This window comes from Zalophus californianus, chromosome 4 (assembly GCF_009762305.2).
Source record: "Zalophus californianus isolate mZalCal1 chromosome 4, mZalCal1.pri.v2, whole genome shotgun sequence".
In the NCBI taxonomy this organism is placed as follows: Eukaryota; Metazoa; Chordata; class Mammalia; order Carnivora; family Otariidae; genus Zalophus; species Zalophus californianus.
In genome coordinates, this window is record NC_045598.1 from 715,440 (window position 1) to 743,036 (window position 27,597).

Consider the following 27,597-nt stretch of genomic DNA (forward strand, 5'->3'; position numbering starts at 1 on the left):
ATTATACTGTACACCTGAAACTAACAGAATACCGTATGCTATTTATACTTTAACAAAAACAGACAAAAAGTCACACAAATTAAAAAAAAAGGACCACAGACATACTCTTATCTTGCTACAGTTAATTTAACAGAAGGCTTGGGGCACCTGGGTGGCTCAGTCATTAAGCGTCTGCCTTCGGCTCAGGTCATGATCCCAGGGTCCTGGGATCGAGCCCCCGCATCGGGCTCCCCGCTCTATGGGAAGCCTGCTTCTCCCTCTCCCACTCCTCCCTGTTTGTGCTCTCTCTCTCACTGTGTCTCTGTCAAATAAATAAATACAATCTTTAAATAAATAAATAACAAAAGGCTTAACTAGAGTCAAAAGCAGTATTATTTACTCCTTCACTTATGATCATTTCTTTGGTTGCATGTGCTGTAGGTGAGCCTCGTGGGGTGTAACTGCGAGAACTGAGCAGACAGCCACCTAAGTAAAATATTAGGACAAGACTTCCTTTTTCAGAAACACTATGGTTGGGGCGCCTGGGTGGCTCAGTCATTAAGCATCTGCCTTCGGCTCACGTCATGATCCCAGGGTCCTGGGATCGAGCCCCGCATTGGGCTCCCTGCTCCGCGGGAAGCCTGGTTCTCCCTCTCCCACTCCCTGTTTGTGTTCCTGTTCTTGCTGTGTCTCTCTCTGTCAAATAAATAAATAAAATCTTAAAAAAAAGCAACACTATGCTTTTTGTTATGAATAACAAGTGTCACAGGTAAACTAAACTTGGCAAAATAATATACCACCTAATCCTTAAAATTGGCTGTGTTCAAAAGAACAACCTAGAGGACTCTATTCTGTTCCCTTTTCAACAAGAGTGCTAGTGGGTATGAAGTGTATTAAGGGGGCCAGGCTGGATCTGTACGTGTACATATGTGTGTATGCATACATGCGTGTGTAGATGAGGAAACCTTGGTGGAAAGGCACTCAAGATACAGGACGGCTTAAAAAAAGGTTAAGAGATTGAACTACGTTACTATAAAACAAAAAAGGGTGGCTGCCAGCTATGAAGGCAGTGACCTAAGTCCCTGAGATCCCTGAAAACAGGATGCTATGGTGACCTTAATCCAAAGGTTTCTTACCAGTGAAGACATATCAAAGCCTGTCTTTGCTTTCATTTTCAGAATGTTTCTGGCCATTATTACAACCAACTCATTAAATAATTATTGAGAAGAGGTGCATGTCCAAAGCATATAACGCACGGCAGACAAATATCTTCCGCTCTAAAGTTACTGGTGAGAACATGTACCTGTATGTCCGGCCAGTTCACGGCTCACACGTACATTCCCTTCACGAGTTTTCAGATTGTAAATGGAGCAAATATTATCCAGGCCACCGCAGGCCACATAGTTCCCAGAAGGGGCATATGCACAGGTCATGACCCATGAGGAACGCAGAGGGATGGCATGGACCTAAATGACAGAACACAGATGATGCAGACACACTCAAGTTCAAAAACATTAATTAAGGACACTATGATTCTATTTTCAGTCTTCAACTTTCATTGCAGAGAAGGTGACACGACAAAATAACGGCCAGAATTATTTTGAAAATAATTTATACATGTGGCCAGTCAGATAAAGTACTAATTTAATAAGAAATCCATGGGGTACCTGCGTGGCTCAGTCGATTAGTGATCTGACTCCTGATCTCAGCTTAAAAAAAAAAAAAAAAAAAAATCCAGTGCTGCACACCAATTTAATCTGCAATCTTGTTAAGGTCACAATTTATGGTTAGGTATGCACCTAAGTAATAGTTTTAGAGCCTTCTAATCCAGATTATACATTAAAAAGAAAACAGTTCACAAACCTGTCAAAATGGCTATAAACTGATTTACGAAACAAAACGTTTTTAGTGAAGTAACAAAACGACATTGTAATTACTCCTGCCACGGTCCTCCCCACGTTTGGGGTAGATTTGTTATAAATACTGCAATCTTAGGACTCTCCAATAAAAGTGACTGAGTCTGATCTTTTCCTACATATGGACCAAGTGACAGTAAGTACTTCCTCATTCACTACAACCTTGGATTAAGTATTTAAAAGAATTTAATTTATACTTCAAAGTACAGTGCCTTTCAGATTATCTCTTATAAAAACGAATAACTAAATGAAAAGCTGGATTTCTACATTTTTAAATAAAACATGAACTTTCTCAGGCTGAACTAACTCTGGAATCCAGGTCCTTCAGAACCATTAAGGAGGGACTTAGCTCCCCCCTGCCATGCAATGAGACCATGACCCACAGCAGAAGACACTAGTAGCATGTGCTAGCCACGTGGTTCGGCTTCACACTGAAAACAAAACTCACTGTGATTCCCCTCCCCATCCTGTGTGGTATGTTTTTACACAACTGGACTAGAGGTCAGAAGCCCGCCCCCTCCGGGGTTGGTTTCCCAGGGAGGGGGTTCTGCAGTCCTTACCTTGTTGGTTGTGTAGCTGTCCCAGATGATCAGTTTGCCATCCTGGGAGGCACTGACTAGAAGCCTGCAGGGAGAGGACAAAAGACAACTGATCAGTACCACAGCAACAGTACAAACTAAATCTGAGTGACTACGAACACACACATTTGTTTGAGACAGAGCACACTGATTTATAGAAAAAATTAAAAAGGTCTAATTGTGGGCACCTGGGTGGCTCAGTCGTTAAGCGTCTGCCTTCGGCTCAGGTCATGGTCCCAGGGTCCTGGGATCGAGCCCTGCATCGGGCTCCCTGCTCCGCGGGAGGCCTGCTTCTCCCTCTCCCACCCCCCGTTTGTGTTCCCTCTCTTGCTCTGTCTCTCACTGTCAAATAAATAAATAAAATCTTAAAAATAAATAAATAAAAATAAAAAGGTCTAACTGTTAGCTCAACTTTGAAAGCATGACAGAAAATGCTCCCATAAATAATAGTTCAGATTCAAGAGTGCTTGCCTTCAAATGCAGACTAGATCACCAAAGCCACTCTCTGGTGAGCTAACGGGTTGATTTTTTTTTTTTTTACATTTTTTTAAAGATTTTTATTTAGTTATTTGACAGAGAGTGAGCGAGCGCACAAGCAGGGGGAGCAGCAGAGGGAGCGGGAGAAGCAGGCTCCCCACTCCATGGGGATCGATCCCAGGATCAGGATCATGACCTGAGCCAAAGGCAGACACTTAACAGACTGAGCCACCCAGGCGCCCCAACAGGTTGATTTCTTATAACTGCTTATGTTTGGTTTTTGTTCATTATAAATCAAATTTCAGACATATAGATTTTTTAGAACCAAAGGTGGCAGAAAATATTTAGTATACAACTTTATGTTCCATTTGACATATAGAAAGCTTCAATAGTAAAGAATAATCAGCTTTTAGATATTCCAAATTTATGAGACCTTTCTCCCCCAAAAAACGAAACAAAACAAAAATCATGAAAATTTCCCAGACTGAGCTAAATGTGGAATCCAGGTCTCCTAGAAACATTAAGGAGGTGCTTAACCTCCCACCTGCTTTGCAAAGAGATGACAAACCGCACCAGAATCGTGTCTTGTCCAGAAGAGACTAGTAACTGTCATGAATTTTCTTCATGATTCTTGCTTTGGATAACTGCTAAGTTTGGGATCCTGTGTTGAAAAGGTGCTCTGTCTATATTTGCAGAATTAAGACAGGATACTGCAGAAGGAAAGCATGACTAATGGGCAAAGGGACAGAGTAATTCTGGGAACCACAGCTACTTATAAGATACCCTAAGAACTCTGTCCTACAGAATGTGCTGTTTTCAAGCAATGGCAAGGAGGCTCTATTCATAAGGCTACGCAGAGATACGACACAGTATGGTAAATAATGATACATTTTTTTCTTTCCTTTTTTTTTTAGGCAGAGCATTCCAGCAATGCCCCCAGGGGTGAGTTCAGATGCTGCACAAGAGCCCAGGGTTTTCCATCTCCCCCAAGGACATGTGTGCAGGGCCAGGCTTTGGATGGCCCTCCTACTGTAGGAGAGGACAGTGGCAGGGTCAGACCTGGGAGAGACTCCGAACTCCCCGTGGGCCCAACTGCCCCACTGGAGGGAGACAGGTGACCCCCAAGGGTCTTTAAATCTCTGCACCAGAACACTCTAGGTACCTGGAAACAGGGCAGTTGGTGAGGTGGGGACAGGGCTGCATGGCCACTGCCCCAACAGATTTTTAATTTTAAAGATTTTAGTCAAGGGGCACCTGGGTGGCTCAGTTGTTGGGAATCTGCCTTTGGCTCAGGTCATGATCCTAGGGTCCTGGGATTGAGCCCTGTATCGGGCTCCCTGCTCAGCGGGAAGCCTGCTTCTTCCTCTCCCACTCCCCCCTGCTTGAACCTCTCTTGCTGTGTCTCTCTTGGTAGAATAAATAAATAAAATCTTAAAAAAAAAGATTTTAATCAAACACAGGTTTTGACCATTTCAGCCAAGAGCATATTTGACTTACTAACTGATCAAAACCTGGAGGTAAAACTTACTCAAGACATTCTAACAATTGTGATATTTTCCATCAAATTCTATGTTCTGATGCACAAACTTCCTTTACAGGGAGTCAACAATGAGTTTGGCAAAAAGAACACAAATGTTGTCGGGTGCCTGGGTGGCTCAGTTGGTTGAGCGACTGCCTTCGGCTCAGGTCATGATCCTGGAGTCCCTGGATCGAGTCCCTCATCGGGCTCCCTGCTCAGCAGGGAGTCTGCTTCTCTCTCTGACCTTCTTCCCTCTCATGCTCTCTCTCTACCATTCTCTATCAATAAATAAATAAAAATCTTAGAAAAAAAAAGAACTTTGAAAACCTCATAAAAAAAAAGAACACAAATGTTGTCAATGATGCACTGCAAAACTTATCACAGAACCAAACTAAGTGCAGGTCTAACCTATCATTTTTCAGATGCAGTTTCTTAAAGCAAAGTCTTGCACCCAGGTTCAGTCACAAACCTATTAGGCACTTAAAACTATTTCCTTCCAGGAAACAGAGTAAGGTTCAGTCTGCTGCTCAATTTCTGGTTGGCCCTTTACACAGGCTTTGAATGGACTATCCAAGCCAACGTAAAGAAGCTCATCTTCCCGGAGGGTCACCTTTAGAAAAGTCTCCTGGTCAGAGAGCTTAATATTTGCTGACTCGCCCAGGGGTTAGAGAAATGTTAAGCTGTCTGATGATCCTCGAGAAGGTGAACGAGGACACTTCTTAATCCAAGACAGGACAACTGTTGGAGAAGTGAATTAATTTGGCCCTAGAGCTTTCAGCTATTCACAAGTCAGTTACTGTGAGGCACCATCCACCCAGAACACACAGGCAAGAGCCAGCAAGGAAGTGAGGGCTCCAGGAAGCTGAGAATAGAGGTTGAATAGAGGCCCACATCCAAATGCCTCTGGCCCCTCCATTTACTTGGAGGAGGGAGGGCTCTCAGACTTAGCTGGGCCAATTGTGTTTTGCTCTCAATCATAACAAAACTTCAGCAGACTTTAGAAAGGGGAGAAAAAGTTTCACATTAACTCATGTAACTGAAAGAGACTCTCAAATGTTGTAAAAAGTAGAATTTAAGTATAAATGAATATATTATGTCGATAAACATAAACGTATACACACGCATACTGCACAAACCTCTTATTGTGGGGCTCTCCTACGGTTTTGAAAAATAAACTGCTAGTCAGTACAATAGTTTGAGAGCATCTGTAAATTATACAAACATGATAAGATAACTGGTATTCATGAATTACAGCCTTGAATCATGAAAAACAAATATTTTGGACTTTAAAAAGACAAAAATTTACCTATCCAGAAAATATGGCTATCTAGAAAAAAATAATATCTGAAAGGCTCTGAATAGCAGAGATCCTCCTTAATATCATTTTTTGTTTTCTTTTGTTTGTGATTATAAAATAAGGCCCCCATATAAGGGCACTGTGAAATGTAACTGTGCAGTTTCTTTCTTTTTTTTTTTTTTTAAAGATTTTATTTATTTGACAGAGAGAGATAGCGAGAGCAGGAACACAAGCAGGGGGAGTGGAAGAGGGAGAAGCAGGCTTCCCGCGGAGCAGGGAGCCCAATGTGGGACTCGATCCCAGGACCCTGGGATCATGACCTGAGCCGAAGGCAGACGCTTAACGACTGAGCCACCTAGGCGCCCGTAACTGTGCAGTTTCAAAAGCAGTTATAAAACAAGTGCCCATTTGCCCACCTTCCCGTCCAAGAAACAGAACAAGACCAACAACACCCCCCACCAGCCTCCCATGTGACCAAGACCCTGAATTTGGTGCTACTTATTCATGCCCTTGCTTTTCTTCCTTCTGACTCTGAGGCTTTCAAAGCGCAATTTGTGTCTGAACCAGATGGAACGTAAAGCCTTGCACATAGTGATTGGGAAGCTAGATGATCTGGTGTCCTCCTGCTGAGCCCCAGTCCTCATTTCCACAGCTGCCTGCAGGTTGACCTGGTATTCCCAGTGACCCTTAGGCACAAGGGACGTGTCACCTATGCAAATCCCCAAACTAGAACCCGGCTGTTGCAGGAGAGCAAATTGCTTAGGGAGTCAAGACAACGACTGGGCTCCAAGTACCAGATTCCTGAGTACCAGGCTCTGAGCACTAAGCTCCAAGTACTAGACCAAGAACCAGGTTCCGAGTACCAGGCTCCAAGTGCTGGATTCCTGAGTACCAGGCTCTGAGCACTAAGCTCCAAGTACTAGACCAAGAACCAGGTTCCGAGTACCAGGCTCCAAGTGCTGGATTCCTGAGTACCAGGCTCTGAGTACAACCTAGCTGCAGTGTCTATCAAGTGTCCTGTCTGGTAAGGACAATGATGTTCCTACAGATGGAGGAAAAGCCCTGGAGGCAATATACCATTTGGTTACCGTCTACTTTTGATAACAAATTCCAAGGTGGACTGATCAGCAAGGGCATTTTTCTTTCTTTCCCCTTTCTTAGTCTTTCTGATTATTGCCATCATTAAAATGATCAAAGTTAGCTCTCATTTGCATTTGAAATTGTACTGAACAGCATATAGAACAAACTAAAGATAGATTCTTTTGTTCTGTAGCTGTTTACACTCTAAAGTAGACAATTTCATGAACAAAGAGAAACCAAGCAATTCCTCTCTGACACACACACAAAATAACGCTACTCAAAGAAAGGCATTCTGAGAATCACACATCAGGTATTTGAAAGAGCATGTTATAGCCACTAAGTCCCACACCATGTTACTTCATTATTCGGGTGGAAAAGGTAGAAGAGACAGATTCTCCAGCAGCCTCTAAAAGAAAGAGAGAGTTGAACAGATTGCACTCTGGTGATGTTGCAGGTTAAGGGAAGGAGGTGTGGAGAGGGGAAAGGAAGGAAGGACCCATGACGTGATGGAGATGAGCCACCCAGAGGCGAAAGAAGACCAAATAAGGGGCAGAAGTTAAAGTAAAAGCAATGAGCGCCTGAAGGGCATTTTCTTGTTGGGACGGTAGATAAAAGGAAGGCGGGGCAGCAGCTAAGACATGCACTCCCACACGTCCGCTGTGGGCGCCAAGAAAACCAGCAGCAAAGCTATGCACAGCACTCAGGATGCTTTAGTCGCTGCTGTAAGGCTCAACACACTTAATCTTCCCCACACCACAAGGAAGGTTTATGATCCCTGCGCCAGGACACTAAAACCACAAGAAGGTAGGGGCCAAGGAGTCATGAGAACAGGCTGGAAAGGCAAGGAGTCAAGGCACAGAGAAGCTGTATAACCCCCCCAAGGTCACACAGGCATAGCTGGTATAAACATGATGAGGGTGGTGAAGCCAGTGGGCCATCAGCCCCGGTGAGGGACGCATGCACAGGGAGTGTGCCCTTGTGGTGCTACACCTGGCCTGCCCAGGTTCTGCCAACGTCCTCACTCTGTCTTTACAAACAACAGCAAATGAATTCAGGTTATTTTTCCTCAGAAAAACAGAACAATCCTTGAGTGTCTCAAGCACTATGTTTTGCTCATGCTCCCACACACCTGGAATCCGTGCCCCAATGCATGGCATAAATTTTGGCCAAGTGCCCCCTCAGCGTTCTCCTGGTGCGCATCTGGATTCTTCCCACTGGGTCGATGTTGTTTGTGATCTTAAAAATAAAAGTTACTGCAAATTAACAGTCTGTCATGGAATGACTTCCCCTGAGGCCTCCTCTCCCACCCTCCTTGGCAGCCCCACAGCCCTTGCTCTGGCTGTGCCCACCCGGTTCCTGCAGCTCTCCACTGTGACTTCTCCTGCTCACCACAGCACCTACCTTCCTTTCATGGTCTGTATGAAGTCTGTCACTCTACTTGCTGTTCAAGACCTCTGTTCCCCCAACCCCTCTCCCCATAATGAGCAACAGCACCGGTCCACAGGTGCGCTGACCTCCCCGGGTCTCCCTCCCTCCTCTCTCTAACTGCTCATCCAGGCCTAGCTCCTCCTGCCCCTCAGTCCTTGTAGGCTTGCTCTCCTTCCAAGTTACAGTCCCATCAGCCCCCATCACACTGAACACAGGCCCGCTGCTCACACATTGTCCACAGCGACCAGGCTGGGCACTGATCTGGACAACAGTCAGTAGTGACTAGAAATGCTGTTGCTTATTGCACAGAACTGGATGTGCAGACCTGCGGATATACTCCAACATGTAAAAAATGGACATTAACGACTCTGCGTTGACAACTGGACTAAGTGTATCACAATGTTTTTTTTTTTAAGATTTTATTTTTAAGTAATCTCTACTTAATCCCCAACATGGGCCTCAAACTTACAACCCCAAGATCAAAAGTTGCATGCTCTGCCTACTGAGCTGGCCAGGCACCCCAATAATGGGTTTGAAAAAATGTACAGTCCAAAGTATACGAAGTATATCTGAGAATTCAAATTTAGGACTTCTGTGCAATGTAAGTTTCTCTTTAACTTACTGTTTAACCCCAACTAAACCACATCCCCTAAAGCACTGGGACAATGTAAAACATTTAGTCATCCTTAGTAAAAGTATGAATATAATTTTTCTTTCACATTTCTGTTTAATTCTATGGACAGAAACTTTTTTCTTAATGAGGTGAAACTCACCATTTCAGAGTGAACGATTTGGTGGTGGTCAGCACTTGCCCACCTGTGTGCGACCACCACACCGCCTCCACCTGTTCCAGCAGCTTTCACCTCCAGGAGGAGACCCCACAGTCACCCCCTACTCCCCTTCCTAAGTCCTGGCAACCACTCCTAAACTTCCGTCTCCTTGGAGCTGCCAGTTCTGGACATTTCCTATCAGTGGAATCCTACACTGTGTGACCTTGTATGTCCGCTTCTTTCCCTGGGCATCATGTTTGAGGCTCACCCATGCTGCTAAACATGTCGTAATGCATCCTTTGTTACGGGTGATTAACATTCCGCCATGTGGATGGACCACACCTTCTTATTCACCCACCCCTTCACAGAAACTGTGCTCGTCTCCACTGTTTGGAAACTGAACAGTGCCGCCGCCGAGAACACACGTGTACGTGTGCTTGTCTGAGCACCAGTTCTGGGTGTGCATCTAGGAGAAGAACTGATGGTTCATAATTTATGTGCAACTTTTTGAGGATCTGCCCAACCGGACTTTAGAAAGGCTTGTGAGACATCTATCACCCAAAAAAACATGACTTCCTGTGCATTCTGAATGAAAATGCTTCAAGCAGTGTTTACACCCTCACTGTGCAAAAGGAGAGAACCAGAGCACAGCTCACTCTCAAGGCACCGACTGCAGGCGCCCCTGAGAACCTGCCCAATGCCAGGCAAGCGCCTCTGTGTAGAGGGGTCCTTACCTGAGAGAGCGTTGCATCTGCACATGCTTTTCTAGCATCCTAGGAAATAAGAATGACAAAGCAGGAAGTTAGTAACGTTTCACACACATTCAGTCCCAGGTCTTCACACCAAAGTCTCGGAGCGCCTCTACAAACGGTTAGAAGCCAAGGCAGAAAGGAGGGGGATGGCGTCCCCTCCCCACTCCCCTGGCTCAAACGCAGTCTAGGGCCACCAGAGGTCCTGCACTCTGTGCTTCAGGTTCTAATGAACAGAGCACCAGTGGCACCCCATGCATGTGATAACCAGCACAATACCCCTGTGACCTCAGAAATGGAGCCTGTGCTGGGAGGACCACAGTGGAAGCTGGGTGGTACTGGAGAAACCCAGATTTGGGTGCTGCTTCCTCTCCTGCCTGCCGAGGCTCCTGTACTTTGCCACAGACGTGCACGTGCGCCTCGCTCTGTCTTTCTAACAGCCCAGTAGCCATGGGGCCCAGAGAAAGAAGTTCAAAAAGCACTAGATGTCCAGCCCAAAGAACTTTCCCTCCAGATCATGTTAACTAAGGACTTTGTTTTCAAGCCAAATAACAACCGATGCTAAACTCTATGAGCAAAGGATCTGGACTCAAGACAATCAAATTCAGGTAAGACTCTGGCTGTTGTATCTATTATGTTTTCTTATCTATAAAATGACCTTGTGAAACAGGTAAGAACTATAAAGGGATAGTCTAAGACATTTTCATTGTTCCTAAGTGATCAAACTTCCTAGGAAATACAGAAAATAGAAAGCCATATATTATGAAGGAAAATGAGACAACAGCTTGACAGGGGTAAAAATTTGAGTACAAAAGTAATATGGGACACCATTCTCTAGGGGCAAACTGCCTCACTGTGAATTATTTTTATTGCATGAAGCTGGAGGGAATATTTATCAACTGAGAACATGGAAAAATACTCAAAGACATTATTGTCATAAATGTGCCAAAGATCTAGATTTCAAATTCAGCTTTAATTATACTCTTAGAAGTCATTCTGCTTGGGGCGCCTGGGTGGCTCAGTCCTTGGGCGTCTGCCTTCAGCTCGGGTCATGATGGGATGGAGCCCCACATAAGGCTCCCTGCTCCGCGGGAAGCCTGTTTCTCCCTCTCCCACTCCCCCCGCTTGTGTCCCTCTCTTGCTGTGTTCTGTCAAAAAAAAAGTCATTCTGCTTAATTAATTCTACTTAATGGATTAAATAATTAAAACACCAAAAATTACATCATCAAGTATTTCTATGCCAGCACCTAAATTTGCCATAAGGAGCAAGCCGAGGGAAGGTCCAGAGTAGCAAGTCTTTCAACAGGGGATTCTACCTGTCAACTACTGAGTTTAACGTTTATTTCTGAATATCACTCTTAATGATGTTATACACGGCTTTTAGTTTTAAAAAAGAACAATGACGGGGCGCCTGGGTGGCTCAGGTAGTTGAGCATCTGCCTTCGGCTCAGGTCATGATACCAGGGTCCTGAGATCAAATCCTGCATCGGGCTCCCTGCTCGGTGGGGATCCTGCTTCTCTCTCTGCCTGCCGCTCCCCCTGCTTGTGCGCTCCCCCTCTCTCTTTCTCTGACAAAAGAAATAAATAAAAATCTTTATCTTTAAAAAAAATGAGAATATTTTAAGTGGAAAAATAAGCCATGGGAGTTAAGCAACTTCACTTTGATTAGTGTACGAAGATCAACCTGGATTTTCACACTGTATCATACAATAGACTGTGGTGATACTACTGATAAACGGAGGGAAAAGCCATTTTAAAAAAAAACTAAACACAGAGAACTCCAATTCAGTCTTCATTCTAACCTACAAGTGCTTATGTCACTGAGTGCAGCACTTCTCAGAACAAGCAGAAAGAAGTCTTCTAATAGAAGCAATCTCTGTAACTGCTTCATAAAGACAGAAATCTCTACTATCTTTCAGATTAATTTCCAATTGAATGGACTGGTGAAAAGGTGCATAATGGGTATATTATTTAGTGCAAAGGCTTCCATGCTGCTATGATGAGAAATGCCACTGAAGACAACAGGCCAACTCTTTTGCCCCTTTAAACCAGAGTACATCCAAACCAGTGATCACTCAGTTCCCCACACAGCGAGGTTTCTTCCTACTTGGGCCCCAGGGAAAGCACCTGCTCTGCTCAGTCGCTGGACAGCAACACTTGGCTGAGTCTTCTCACTTGCATGGGTTGGTACAGTTGCTTTGTAAATAATTTGCACCTGTACGTTCCAAGTTTTTCCTTAATCCATCAATTAGCTCATGTACTTTTAAGACATGCCATTCTGGTTTTCTTTCTCTTTTGAAAACAAGCTGAGAAGTATATATATTTTTATTTTTTTTATTATGTTATGTTAATCATCATACATTACATCATTAGTTTTTGATGTAGTGTTCCATGATTCATTGTTTGTGTATAACACCCAGTGCTCCATGCACGACGTGCCCTCTTTAATACTCATCACCAGGCTAACCCATCCCCCCACCCCCTCCCCTCTAGAACACTTAGTTTGTTTCTCAGAGTCCACAGTCTCTCATGGTTCCTCTAAGACATGCCATTGTTTGATCAGCATCCCTTTGAGAGCCTGTGTTTCCTCACAATCTAAAGTGGTTTGGGGCGCCTGGGTGGCTCAGTCGTTAAGCATCTGCCTTCAGCTCAGGTCATGATCTCAGGGTCCTGGGATCGAGTCCCACATCGGGCTCCCCGCTCGGTGGGGAGTCTGCTTCTCCCTCTCCCTCTGCCCCTGCTTGTGTTCCCTCTCTCACTGTGTCTCTCTCTGTCAAATAAATAAATAAAATCTTAAAAAATAAATAAATAAAAATAAAGTGCGATGAGGGCTGCCCGGGTGCCTCAGTCAGTTAAGTGACAGACTCTTGATCTCAGCTGAAGTCTTGATCTCAGGGTTGTGAGTTCAAGCCCTGCACTGGGCTCCAAGCTGGGCATAGAGCCTACAGGCATGCATGCATGCATAATGGGATGAGATGGTCCTTGGGGCCTTTCAGCTTAAAAACAAATCTAAGAAAGCAAGGCCTCTTAGAATCACCTACCACTGTTTGATTCCCTATGCCCTGCATTCTTTAACTAGTATGTATTCCTTGGGTAGTCAGAAAGAAAAGGGTATTTTTTCTTTTTGAAAGAAAGTCTTCCCTTCCTGTTTGGTGTAATGGGACTTTGCCGTCCATCCCTGTGCTGTACAAAGAAACCAGCACAGACTTAGCTCCTGAGACCAGTGTGGAAGCTTTGAGCACATGAAGCGCAGCCAAGACAAACTGAGGCCTGTCATTCAATGTAGGACACACTGAATTCTTGAGACTTAGTATAGAAAAGGAATGTGAAATAATAAAAATACCTATTTTTAAAATTTTTATTTTTAAAAGATTTTATTTTTGAGACATCTAGGTGGCTCAGTCGGTTAAGCGTCTGCCTTTGGCTCAGGTCATGATCTTAGGGTCCTCGGATCAAGTTCCGAGTCGGGCTCCCTGCTCAGTGGGGAGTCTGCTTCTCCCTCTGCCTGTCCCCACAGCTTGTGCACACGCACGCCTCTCTCTTAAACAAACAAAATCTTTAAAAAAAAAATTGGTAAAATAAAAATAAAAAAGAAAAGATTTATTATTTTTTTAGATTTTTTTTTTTTTTTTTTAGAGAGAGAGCGCGAGAGCACGCATGGGCGGTGGGGAGGCAGAGGGAGAGGCAAGAGCAAACTCCCAACTGAGCAGGGAGCCCAACCAATGTGGGGCTTGATCTCAGGACCATGACCTGAGCCGAAGGCAGATGCTTAACAGACTGAGCCACCCAGGAGCCCCAAAAGATTTTATTTTTAACTAATCTCTACACCCAGTGTGGGGCTTGAACCTACAACCCTGAGATCAAGAGTTGTATGCTCTACTGACTGAGCCAGCCAGGTGCCCCAAATATCTATTTTTTTAAAGTATCTATTCTTTAAAAAAGACTTTATTTATTTGAGAGAGAGAGAGAGAGAGAGAGAGAGTGCGCGCGCACAAGAGCTCGAGCAGGGGGGAAGGGCAGAGAGAGAGGGAGAAGCAGACTCCCCGATGAGCAGGGAGCCTGACTCAGGGCTGGATTCCAGGACCCAGAGATCATGACCTGAGCTGAAGGGAGATGCTTAACTGGGCCAGCCAGGCGCCCCTAAAAGTATCTATTCATTTTATGTTGAAATGATAATATTTTAGATACAGTGGTTTAGACAAAGTCTGTTAAAAATTGATTTCAGGGGCACCTGGGTGGCTCAGTTATTAAGCATCTGCCTCCGGCTCAGGTCATGATCCCAGGGGCCTGGGATCGAGCCCCACATCAGGCTCCCTGCTTGGCAGGAAGCCTGCTTCTCCCTCTCCCACTCCCCCTGCTTGTGTTCCCTCTCTCGCTGTCTCGCTCTCTGGCAAATAAATAAATAAAATCTAAAAAAAAAAATTGCATGTTTCTTTTCACACTTTTATTTTTTTAAGATTTTTTTTTTTTTAAAGATTTTATTTATTTATTTGCCAGAGAGAGAGAGGGAGAGTACAAGCAGGGGGAGTGGCAGGATGTGGGACGCGATCCCAGGGCCCTGCGATCATGACCTGAGCCGAAGGCAGATGCTTCTTAACCATCTGAGCCACCCAGGCGCCCGTAAGATTTTATTTTTAAGTAATCTCTAAACCCAACATGGGGCTCAAACTCACAACCTCGAGACCAAATTTGTCAAATAAGTAAATGAAATCTTTTTTTTTTTAAAGATTTATTTGTCAGAGAGAGAGCACAAGCAAGGGGGAGCGGCAGGCAGTGGGAGAAGCAGGCTCCCTGCTGACCAAGGAACCTGATGGGGGACTCGATCCCAGGACCCTGGGATCATGACCTGAGCTGAAGGCTGACGCCCAACTGACTGAGCCACCCAGGCGTCCCCATACAGACTTTTTTATCTGCTATGAACAGATCTGAACTCACTATGAACAACTTCTAAACAATAATTTATAGCTATTAGAAAAACAAAATTCTGAATTCTGTATTCTGGAAGGTGGACAGACAATATTAAATAAGTCTGATCAGAGCAAACTATTATTAAAAGCACCAAGTCCTGCTTATTTTTGTTGAGCTATATCTGATCTTTTTTTGTTTCATTAAGATTTTATTTATTCGTTTGAGACATAGAGATACAGAGAAAGAGAGCAGGAGCATGAGCACGGGAAGTGGGGTGGGGGAGAAGCAGAACCCCCACTGAGCTGGGAGCCTGCACGGGGGGCTCGGTCACCTGGAGATCATGACCTGAGCTGAAGGCAGACACTTAATCATCTGAGATACCCAGGCACCCCATATATCTGAGCTTTTAAATGTTAGGATTTGAAATTTGAAAGATACTTTGTTTCCTCTTGGCTGTAGATCTTTAAAAATTCCATTATCTTTTCTCAAGCTTAAGAAAAGCTGGAGGGGCGCCTGGGTGGCTCAGTCCTTAAGCGTCTACCTTCGGCTCAGGTCATGGTCCCAGGACAAGGGTCAGAGGGAGAAGGAGGCCCCCCGCCGAGCAGGGAGCCCGATGCGGGAATCGATCCCGGGACTCCAGGATCCTGACCGGAGCCGAAGGCAGTCGCTCCACGACTGAGCCCCCCAGGCGCCCTTGTCGCAGTCTTCTAATCATGGTGTGAGAACAGGAACAAAAACTTGTACTTACTGTTTCTCTAGAAAATGTTCCTTACAAGTCCTGTCTCACAAAATGGGAGGAGAGTGGAATTCCCGTCTCCAGACCCCTCCTAGTCCCACGTTCTCAGAAGCGCACGGGCTCTGCGGTGGGACAGGCTGGGACTTACAGCCGTGGGGCTCTGGGAGCTCCTCGTGTACCGGGTGTGGCTGAAGGACGCACGGCTGTGCTCGTCTCCAGCTAGATGCGCCCGCTCCCCTGACAGCCGATCAACACCGCAGACGCCAGTGTCCGCCCCAGGACCGTTCCCCAGGGCGCCTTGGGCACCCCCGAGACACTTCCCACTGCTGTTGCTAACTCTTGTTTTAAACAAGTTTCCTTGCCCTCAACAGTCACAAGGGAGGGAAGCAGACACCACACTCTACACAGTGACCAAGAGAATGTCATGAACGGGGGAAAAAATGTCTTGAATGAATTCCCAAGGTTAAGAAAAATATACAGAGAGACACTTATAAATTCTATGAAAACATTTTTTGTACATTCAAATAATGATATACTGTAAAACAAAACCCTGAAAACCACGTGCTAGGCCAAATACCTGGCTCTAATTACCATATCCTGGGTCAGCAAAAATTCAGTTTCAATCCAAAACACTGAGTAGTCATTCTGAAACCCACCTTTCCCAAAACAGATAAGAGCTTACCTGAAATCCAAATGATTTATAAACTAAACTAAGCACACATGTAGCTACATACCCTAATTTGGTTTTTAAGCTGCTCGGCCTCCTGCCGTAACTGGTCAAGTTCACTCATCTTCGGGTCCTAGTGCTCTTCAATGCTACCTCAAGGAATCTCAGATCTGAAACGGAAATATAAGCATAAAAAAATCAATAAACAATGGTTGAGTAATTTAATGAAGCAGGTGAGAAAAGGAAATTAGAATTTTGAGAGCTATGATTTTGTTACAGGTCAGAGCACTTTCTTTCAGCGTTCACCAAAACTTTTAAAGTGCTTACCAAGGGCTGGATTAATAAAATATAATTACTACTATCCACTAGCTTTTACAATGACACTGTCTAATAGACCACTCAAAAGATGGTGGTGAATTGAAAAAGGAAAAATCTGTTAAGGAGCATTCTTCATGAAGGATCTGAATCTCACTCTAAACCCAAGAACATAAGACTGACATTAGAATAGGTCTCACACAGAAACCGAGGGGGAGTCTGTTCGGGAAAAGAGCAGAGTGGCAACCTGACAACCCAGAACCTCAACACCATATCCATGAACTTGAACCCATGACCACCCCCCGCCCCCGATGATGTCAGAATGTTTACACAGAAATTCTGAAAGCACTCAGTGTGGTATCCAGCAGGCCTCTGGTTCACGGACATCTCACTCTCCCACCAAAATGGGCCCTGGGGTCCCAGGAAACAGAAGCAGTAACTCCACCCTTACAGGCACCTCAGTATAAGCAGCCCTGCCACCCACTCTTAACGGTGCTCCACCCCAGTCTTGTTAGGTATTCCTTACATTAGACTCAAACAAAATCACCCTGTTAAACTAGAGACTGATTTTCCCAAGGGAATGTAATTGGGGTTGCATTTCTGACCAAGAACATGACTGTTAAATCAGTCATAATTATGACCAATGTATCACAAAGCTGAAGACATAATTACCAACATCTCTTAATCGCTTAAGCCTACAATGAGCTCCCACATGCAAATATGGCTTATCAAAGGGCCTCAACATCCTATGCAAACACACACTGGAGATTTTATGCAAAAATGACAGTTAATATTATATACATCAGATACTTAATTAACAATAGTTATTTTCTTGAGATTGAAACATATCTGGGGGAAATTGGAGGACAGAGGAAGCATATTTGTTAGAGTTCCCAGTCTACATAAACTTCCCTATTCTGCACAAATTAAAATAAATTTACATGGTTTACATTACAGAAACTTGATGTATACTTACTGATGAAAACAAAAATATCTTTCCCAATAAAGAATATCTTTAAAGAGTGTGTGTGAGTTCTTGGTTTTTGCTTTCAGCTGTGCTGTCTATTCACAGCTACAAAACCAGGCCAGGCAGGAGGCAGAGGGGAGAAGGGGGTGCACACTGGACCTCCAGAAAGCAATCTACAGTTGCTAGGACTGACCTTCAATGAAAGTCTGCAGAACCACCAGGAAAGGCCTTACAGGGACGGGACGGGATGTGGAGGCGCCTCTGGGAAGGCAATACTGTGGTGACACAGTTTCAGAAATATTTCAGACCAAAATAGTTGTTTCTAAAGGCATTACTTTAAGTGGATGCTGGAAGCACGTAGAAAGCTTCAAAGAATACTTCAAGCCTCCCTGGTCAAAAGGAGTTTGCTGAAGCTCAGTGTAGAAGAGGCTACACTTGCAAACACTTTACCCCTGTGACACCACTGGCTAATGCTCTCTCCAGTCTTCATGTACAAACTCTTCAGAACTGCAATTCATGAATATTAACGTATGCAAAGGAACAGTGCCAAGAGAATATGAGCTAATTTTTACAACAGAAAGCTGTGATGATGTGTCCTCCGAGTTTGTGGACTGCTTTGTGTTCTTTCTGTCACCAGGACATCCTACCACCACTCACATGCATTTATATGTGATATTATACCTCATACACAATTATGCAGTTAGGGGTAGTCTTATTCCAGCAACACCAACCAACCCATGTTAGAGAATTGTTCTTAGTCTGTAAAGAAGCCGTATTATTCAATCCTTCTAAAATCAATGTTGCAGGAAAGTAACAGCTAATGGTTGTCATGGGGTGAACTGAATTGTTAGTTTTATAAATAAATAAAATCTTAAAAAAAATGGGGGGGGCGCCTGGGTGGCTCAGTCAGTTAAGCATCCCACTGTTGCTATCACAGGTCATGATCTTGGGGTCTTGAGATTAAGCCCCATGTTGGGCTCTGTGCTCAGTGGGTGTCGGAGATTCTCCCTCCCTCTGCCTCTGTCCTGCCCCCCACTTGCACGCATGCTCTCCCTCTCTAAAATAAATCAATAAAATCTTAAATGGTTGGGACGCCTGGGTGGCTCAGTCAGTTCAATGTCTGCCTTTGGTTCGGGTCATGACCCCGGGGTCCTGGGATCAAGTCCCGCATTGGGTCCTTGCTCAGCGGGGAGCCTGCTTCTCCCACTGCCTGCAACTCCCCCTGCTTGTGCTCTTTCTCCCTGACAAATAAATAAAATCTTAAAAAAAAAAAAACACTTAAATTGTTAGTTTTAGTCAACAAACATTAACTTCTGCTTATAATTTAAACACTAAAAGGTTAAGGTAACTTTTTTTAAAAAAATTTTATTTATGGGGCGCCTGGGTGGCTCAGTCATTAAGCATCTGCCTTCGGCTCAGGTCATGGTCCCAGGGTCCTGGGATCCAGCCCCGCATCGGGCTCCCTGCTCTGCGGGAAGCCTGCTTCTCCCTCCCCGACTCCCCCTGCTTGTGTTCCCTCTCTCGCTGTGTCTCTCTGTCAAATAAATAAAATCTTAAAAAAAAAAAAAAAAAGATTTTATTTATTTATTTTCAGAGAGCGAGCGAGCGCACGGGGGAGGAGGGGGGAGGCAGGCAGAGGGAGACGCAGACTCCCGGCTGAGCAGGGAGCCCGATGCGGGGCTCCATCCCAGCACCCTGAGATCATGACCTGAGTTGAAGGCAGACATTTAACTGACTGAGCCACCCAGGTGCCCCCCAAAGTGTCTTTAAAATGAGAAGATCCATTTAATTCACTTACCCCACAAAATTTCAAAAGCAATACTTGCTGACTTGAATCTTTAGTCACAAGCAAAGAAAACAAAACCAGATCTATTTCTTTTTCATCAGTAAATAGCATAAATTATTAATGCTGCTTTTATTTTTTATTTTTTCTTAAAGATTTTATTTATTTGACAGAGAGAGAGAGAGAGAGAGAAGCAGGCTCCCTGCTGAGAAGGGAGCCCAACGCCGGGCTCCATCCCAGGACCCTGGGATCATGACCTGAGCTGAAGGCTCAGCCACCCAGGTGCCCCAATGCCGCTTTTAATTACATATCCCTCTATAGTCAGTGTCCGCATCTGAGTCTCAACAGAGAGACTCAAAATCCACATTTGTTCATTTTTAAGAAAAGAGGTATTCCTGTGGCTACTAGCAATAATAATCAATGTCCTGTAAGACCTATTTAATTTATATCTATAAAGATAAGTCTATTTAATCTTTATTTAGCTGTAAAGAGTAACCCACGGTTAAGCATTTAATTTTTTTAAATTACATTCTCTATTCTCCATGTCAAAGGTGTATTTTCTGAAATCAAATCTGGAAAAGAAGTTTTTTTTTTATAGATGGACAGATTTAATGATGAAGGGGCACTCAGGGTCTCTAGCACACTGGCCTTACTGTCCCTGAGTGGGCACTGTCCAGGACCACCTTGATGAGATATGGGTGTACACCCTTTGCTCAAAGCTAATGGGACACTGATTTGGAGCCATAGCCTGAGCGTGGAGGGTTCGGATAAGACCACTGTCACAGAAAACCAGGTAGTCAATAGTCACCCAAAGAGAAACTGGCAGACAGCAAGGAGCATGCACACTCAAATAGAGTGGAACTAAGAGGAAGCAAAAAACTTTCTAATTCCCATAAATTAAAAGTTCACCTCAAATGCTCTTCTATGAGGATACAGTAAATGAAATAAACAAGGTACAGAATAGTGTATGAACGATGATGTGTTTCTCTTTGTGTACATAAAAGGACAAACATCTATGTTAACCTAAGCAATGTTTTTTTCTGTGCATGTGAGAAAATGTTAATAGTGGTTGTTTTCAGAGAATGACACAGGAATAGTGGGGCAGCTTTTATTTTTCACACTATCTTTAATACATGTACATATTTTTTCTTTTTTAAAAAATATTAACAGGTTATCTGGGCCCTGAAACCAAGGAGCATTCACATTGTTTTGTCCATACTTTTTGGTTTTAAAAACAAAATGTTAACTTTCAATTGGAAGAACTATTACATATCGCTAAGAACAATAATGAAGATGGAATAAACACTTGGAAAAATGCCTGATGTATATTAAATCAAAAACAAAGTTGTGTAATAATTTTAACTATTTTTTAAAAAGATTTTATTTATTTATTAGAGAGAGAGAGAGAGAGCACAAGCAGGGGAAGAGGGAAAAGCCAGTTCCCCGTGGAGCAGGGAGCCTAATGCGGGGCTCGATCCCAGGACCCTGGAATCATGACTGGAGCCGAAGGCAGACGCTGATTGAGCCACCCAGGTGTCCCTAATTTTAGCTGTTTTAGAAGATTAAAAAATATGTTTTAGTTTAAAAAGACATTTAAAAAGACTAATAGCATTTGTTAGAATTATTGGTCATATTTCCCTCTTCATTTTCCAAACACTGATAATGTAGTTACTTTGACTTTTTAAAAAATGTACATTTTAAAAGTCTTACTTACATGGAATCACTTTGCTTTTCTCTTCACTATCCTTAGTTCCCCAAAGCCTTCTGAAAACCCCACCATCAGGTTTCCGTGGCCTGGGTTCCTTCTCTCCTCCCGTTGCTAAAGTCAAGGCTAAGCTCTGGCCATGCTGACTCAGTGCATTCACCCATCTAATCCACTAAGACAGGACCTGCTGAGAGCCTCACATCTGTCCTTTATGACCCACATTGCCACTAGCTTTTATTTAGAACTTGTTCTAGAAATACTTTTCATAGAAATTTAAATAACTTAAAAGTATATGATCTGCCCTAATTTAGATTATATCCAACATCTTTGTAAGTCAAAGCGTTAACACAAATTTTTTATTCAAATATTTCACATTTGCAATATAACTTGCTTCAGGTGGCCCCCCATCACATCATTTCCCTCTCATGAAGACCCCAGTAAGGTGTGGGAAGGAACTTCAAGGGTACCCCCAGCACCCCAGTCACTAACAATGACATTCAAGCTGCAAGCTTGCTGATGACAATATGGGGTGATTATATAAAAAAATGATTCCAAGTTTTGGTTCTGACACATACAAGGAATGTGACATCAAATCACTTTTCAGTCTGATCCATCAGGGAATGGTGTTACCTACATCCCAGGGCTGAAATGAAAATTAAATAAGCAGCGGGAACGTGCTCTGTAAGCCTTTGAGCAACTGGACTATGAAGTATGCCTTTCAAGAGAGCGGCCACAAATGCATACACTGGTCTCAAGGGCAAAAAGAGGGCAGCCCAAGACTTAGCTGAGGGCATAGCCCTTGGGCCCACAGTGCTACAGTGAACTGAACAGCTGCAGCACCTGTTAACCTTTAAAATAAAACTGCTAGTTACTTTACCACCAAAAGATGGGTTTATTCGGGAAGAGCAGAAAACTGCAATTCCGGACAAGCAAGCCAAAGCAAAACCACAGACAAGTCCAACAAATAAAGGAAAGGAACAGTATTTTATGGAAGGAGGAAGGAAGGAAGGGGGGAGTTGGAAGAGTTGTTTGAACGAAAGCCCATGGGAGAGAAGCAGGAATGATGATGGTTTCTCACTGCTTGAGTTGCAGGGGCGTGGATTTTTCTTTTCTTTTCTTTTCTTAAGTAGGCTCCACACCCAACCCTGAGGTCAAGAGTCATGCACTCCAACTGAGCCAGGTGGGCACCCTGAGGCGGTGGGTTTCTTGTAGGATAGACACAATGCACATCTTTTCCCACTGGGGCCTGTAACTGACGACTGCCATTGAGTGAGTGCTACAGACTCCCTCTATCAATCACCCCTTCTAGTATCCCCAGGGCACTTTGGTGAGGTTTCCCACAATTTTCACACACCTCTGAAACTTCATAAATCAAAAGCAGCCCCATTGAGCATCCAGTGTCATCCAGAGGCAGAAGCTGGCTAACTAGTTCAGCCACGAAAGTGCCCCACATCATCTCCAAGTCGAAGAAGCACTTTGAGAGAAAGGGGTTTGCGTGAGGAATTTAAACGAATTTCATCAGTTTTTCTCTTTTTCGTTCATTCCCAAATCCAAGTTTATCTCCAAAATTACTACCGTGAAAATCCAAAGGGCAACAGAAAGTACAGAAACCCTCCTTCCATTCATACTACCCTAACACAACTGTGAGCAACACAAGGCAGCACGACAAGGGTATCATGCTCAGTAATAGGTACTATGGCTGACGCAGGTACACAGTGACGTGCACCGTGGATACTTCTGTCCAACAGGACTTATCTGCAGCCTCCCCTGTCACTTAAAGGTATACGCTAACATATCTAATAGAATGACATGTTTGAAGTTTGCTTTACAACAACCAAAAAGGAGGAAAATAGGCAAAGGCAGATATAAAACAAGATTGGGTGTGAGCTGGTCATTGCTGCAGTTTGATGATGAAGTTCCTATACTATTACCTTTTGTATGCATTTCAATTTTCCATTAGAACAGTTTTTTTTTTTTTTAAATGTTAGTAACTTTGGATCTTGATTCAAAATCCAAACATACAGACTTCAGAGAAAATCAGGAAAATCTGAGTATGGTCTGGGTGTTTGATGGCATGAGAGTGGAGTTCTTTTGTTTGGTGTCACAGTGGCAGTAAAGTCCGTAGTGTTAGAAATACTTCTTACTTATGGGTGAAATGATATGATTTTGGGATTTGCTTTAAAATACTCCAAGAGAGGGGCACCTGGCTGGCTCAGTCATTTAGCGTCTGCCTTCGGCTCAGGTCATGGTCCCGGGGTCCTGGGATCAAGCCCCGCATCGGGCTCCCTGCTCCGCAGGAAGCCTGCTTCTCCCTCTCCCACTCCCCCTGCTTGTGTTCCCGCTCTCGCTGTGTCTCTGTCAAGTAAATAAAATCTTAAAAAAAAAACAAACTCCAAGGGGATAAAAAGGAAGGAAGGAGGAAGAGGATTAAACGAAATTGGCAAAATTCTATAAATGTCACAGATGCGAGATTACATATTTTTATCTACATTTGAAAATTCTCATAATAAGTTTTTTCAAAGTATTTCTTGGTATTGTTTGACTACCTTATGAACATGTGTTAAATCTGTCATAAACCTCTTGATTTAAGGGCACCTGGGTGGCTCAGTCGGTTGAGCGTCTGCCTTTGGCTCAGGTCATGGTCCCAGGGTCCTGGGATCGAGCCCTGCATCGGGCTCCCTGCTCCGCGGGAAGCCTGCTTCTCCCTCTCCTGCTCCCCCTGCTTGCGTTCCCTCTCTCGCTGTCTCTCTCTCTCTGTCAAATAAATAAATAAAATTAAAAAAAAAAACAAACACCTCTTGATTTAAAAGTCTGGGAGCACAGGGGAGCTTGGGTGGCTCAGTCTGCTGAGTGTCCAACTCTTGATTTCGGCCTGGAGCCATGATCTCGGGGTCGTGGGATTAAGCCCCGCATCGGGCTCCATGCTGGGTGCGGGGTCTGCTTGGGATTCTCTCCCTCTTCTGTCCCCTCACTCCCTCTGCCCCCACCCCTGCTCTCTCTCAGATAAATAAAATATTAAATAAAAAAAAGTCTGGGAGCACAGGCATCCCCCAAACATCATGTGATATCCTCACATTTTTTTCCTATAATGACACGGACTGCCTGCCACTTTAGCGGGTTGTGAGAAGGACTCGAGCCCAGTAATTTCCAAATTTGTCTGAACAACTGAATGGTCAACCTTGGAGGCTTCTGTATCCATGTTTCAAAAGTGATAAAAAATTAATATTACATTTTGATGATATATTATCACCAATCAGCTTTGATAAAGTAGCAGATACCAGAACATTCAATGAAATAAAAAGTAAACCATGACTAGTTTTTATATGGGGAACCAGATGGTAATGAAGATGCAGAAGGGAAATGCAATCACATGTTACACTCTCATTTGGCTCTGGTTTAGCAATCCGGCGAACTTTTACATGTTATTTGAAAACTACACTATTAGGATGCAGTGTATTTAAATAGTTTGCCCTCAACATCGCGGATGTCTCCTCAGATTTTCCTGCTTCTCAATTTTCTGATGCAAATTTTAAACAGCCCCCTACTTAGTTAAGTGGCTTACTATTAGATAATGCACAACACAAGAGACTTCTACTTTGCACATTTTACATTTATGCACAATGCAGTATAATTTTCTTAACTTACTGTTTAGCCCCATTTAAAGTGCATCCCCTAAAACATTAGGACAACACAAAAAAATTAATCATCCTCAGCAGAAATAAATTCATACAACAATCATGTTAGTTCTGTAAACAGAAAAATAAGACACAAGAAACAATCTCTACATACACTGAACATACCTATTAGCTCTACAAACGGTCTGACCACCCCGGGGTCCCCAGCTGACATTCTAGAAGACAGGAGGAGCCTCACTCACTTCAGTTTACTACCTTTAAAAAATAAAGGTTCTTATACTTTTCAAATGACAACAAAACCTATACAGATAATTCATAAAGTCACTGAAAGCCAAATGCCACTCACACTCACACTGAATTTGTGGAACCCTAAGGTGTCCTTCTAGAAGTCCATGCTCAACCCCGGTACCAATGCAGTGGAAAAGCCCGCTGCCCTGTGAACAGCGCCAACACCACTCTGACACGCACTCCCTCGATTTCCCAGCTCTCTGCCAGTGCTCGAGTGAGGAGTCGTAATAGGGTATGTGCACCAAATAGAACCTACTGTCTGACAAAAATCAACCATGCACCTGGCCAACACCAGGAAAGCAATCCAGCTCCATGGACAGACTGTAGAGAACACAGTTTCTCTTATGACCAAAAGTAAGACAAGCCACTTTGGTAAGACGCCCCTACCCCTTCACACACAGAGATGTGCTTGACTGAGAAGATAGCAGTGTTGACAATCAGAAATTCCAAGGTTCCTTTAAACCCATTTCTCAGAAGGTACTATTTTTACCTACACATGCAAGTTATTTACAGGCTGCTATGGAATGCTACATTTAAAATTACTATAAAGAATTTATACTTCAGAACAAATTAAAATTAAATCTAGGGGCGCCTGGGTGGCTTAGCTGGTTAAGTGTCTGCCTTCGGCTCAGGTTGTGATCCCAGGGTCCTGAGATTGAGCCCCGTGTCAGGCTCCCTGCTCAGCAGGAAGTCTGCTTCTCTCCCTATCTCCCTCTGCCCCTCCCCCCACCTGCACATTCTCCCTCTCTAAAATAAACAAATCAGGGGTGCCTGGGTGGCTCAGTCGTTAAGCGTCTGCCTTCAGCTCAGGTCATGATCCTGGGGTCGTGGGATCAAGTCCCGCATCGGGCTCCCTGCTCAGTGGGAAGCCTGCTTCTCCCTCTCCCACTCCCCCTGCTTGTGTTCCCTCTCTCACTGTATCTCTCTCTGTCAAATAAATAAATAAAATCGTAAAAAATAAAATAAAATAAACAAATCTTTTTAAAAAAAACCAATGTGGTACTATAAAGTATTTTCACTTCCTTGTGATTTTCTTGGTAATGTTTTCTTTTCTCTAGCTTATTTTATTCTAAGAATACAGTACATAACACATATTCCTTATCAGTAAGGCTTCCCGGTCAACAGTGGGCTCTTAGTCGTTAAGTGTTTGGGAACTCAAAAGTTCTTTGCGGATTATCAACTGCATGAAGTGGGGGGCTGGCACCCTTAACCCTTGTCACTCAAGGGTCAACTTTATCCTGTGATTGTATTAAATAATTTATTTTTATTTTTTTAAAGATTCTGTTTTGTTTTGTTTTGAAGACTCTATTTATGAGGGGGGAGGGAACACAAGCAGGTGGAGCAGCAGAGGGAGAGGCAGAAGTGGACTCCCCGCTGAGCAGGGAGCCAGATGCCAGGCTCAATCCCAGGACCCTGAGATCATGACCTGAGCTGAAGGCAGACGCTCAACTGACTGAGCCACCTGGGTACCCCTAAATAATTTCTTTTTAAAGGAGAACACTTATTGTGTGACTACTTGTTGAAATCCTGAAGAGGAACCGGGTGCCGCGACAGCTGCCCTCTTGGGTTGAGGTGCTACTCCTTCACGGAATCCAGACTGGAATCTGTGGTGCACAATTTTTAGGTGCCTTGTTTGGTCCTGTAGGAGTTTCATCTTTTAGCCTTGACACTTCAGTGAGAGGTCCCTTCAGCTCGGCAGGGTAGCTGCATCTGCCACAGGTTGACTGCTGAAGGTGGCAGGCCTCAGAACCACAGTGATGGCACAACATGTGCATCTTACTGTGACACTTTCCAAATGACAGCATCCCCTTCATCATCTCGCTGCTGCCGCCGAGACCAGAGGCCAGAAGGCACTTCATTATTCTCTATCTGTACTAGATAATTGTAAACTCAGGCTTATTTAAACTCTTGAACTAGACAAGAACTTGAAACTTGGTCCACCTCGTATTTCTAGCTGACAGAACACCAAATGGAACCTGGAGGACCCTTTGCGGACCTCCCAGCACTTGACAGAGCCCAAGGGAGTGCTTTGTAGTGCTGCCTCTCGGAGGGGGGCCTCAAGGAAGGGAAAGAGACCACCTGTGCCCACCTCCAGCCTCAGTCTCTTACACAGCACCCGCCCCACAAGTCCCAGGAAGCCAAAGAAAGTATGACATGCTGATGACGGCTTGTCTCTGCCCAGGAGCTTCTAGGGACATTCTTCTCACTCTCCTGCCCCTTGAAAAATGTCCCTCATCTTCTAGCAGCCCTTCTTCCCCCAATATGCAGCTCACCTTGATGTGCCTCTTCCAGAGCCAGATATATATACATATGAGCTCATCCATGGAGACTCTCTCCACCTGTGCCCAGGCTGCCGTTATGCTCCCCTCTAAGGCCGACTGATTCTTCCTACCCACCTGAAGGCAATGGCCAAGGTTTGTCCACGGTTTGAAAAGCAAGCCGTGAGAGCAGAAACATATATGTACAGGTTGTATAAATACATTCCTGTTGACAGTGGTGGAGGATGGTCTAACTGGTACCCCAGGGAGCCAAAGTCTTGGTGAGCAGAGCCATCCTAAGCTGCTCCCTCAAAACTTATTGTAAATTCAGACAGCCTGCAGCTTGCATCTCCCCCTAAAATTACAGAAACCAAAAGTATGACTCATACTCATCAATATATATTAATTTCTTCTGAATATGTCTTGATTTTCACCAAACAGCTCTGGGATTCTTCACCATCAGACCATTTCTGTTGCGATGGGAACAGGTGCAGCCTGCTTGCTTTCTGATTAGGCATCATGTCCAGTTTGAGTCCAAAGAA

The 27,597-nt window shown here is 44.1% G+C and overlaps 1 protein-coding gene across 4 annotated transcripts in view; it reads right to left on the minus strand.

The window, feature by feature from the left end:
- GNB1 (G protein subunit beta 1) overlaps positions 1-27,597 on the minus strand; it is a 95,778-nt gene that overhangs the window by 18,773 nt on the left and 49,408 nt on the right. For 3 of the 4 annotated variants that reach the window (XM_027625850.1, XM_027625827.1, XM_027625842.1), the window contains 5 exons: positions 16,172-16,274; positions 9,779-9,817; positions 7,976-8,082; positions 2,456-2,519; positions 1,283-1,445 (listed from right to left, as the gene is read on the minus strand). In XM_027625850.1, coding sequence (XP_027481651.1) covers positions 1,283-1,445; positions 2,456-2,519; positions 7,976-8,082; positions 9,779-9,817; positions 16,172-16,228 — 430 coding nt within the window. In that variant the 5' untranslated portion in view covers positions 16,229-16,274. Of the gene's footprint in view, positions 1-1,282; positions 1,446-2,455; positions 2,520-7,975; positions 8,083-9,778; positions 9,818-16,171; positions 16,275-27,444; positions 27,468-27,597 lie in introns of those variants that run through there. The other variant, XM_027625836.1, reaches the window with a different exon arrangement.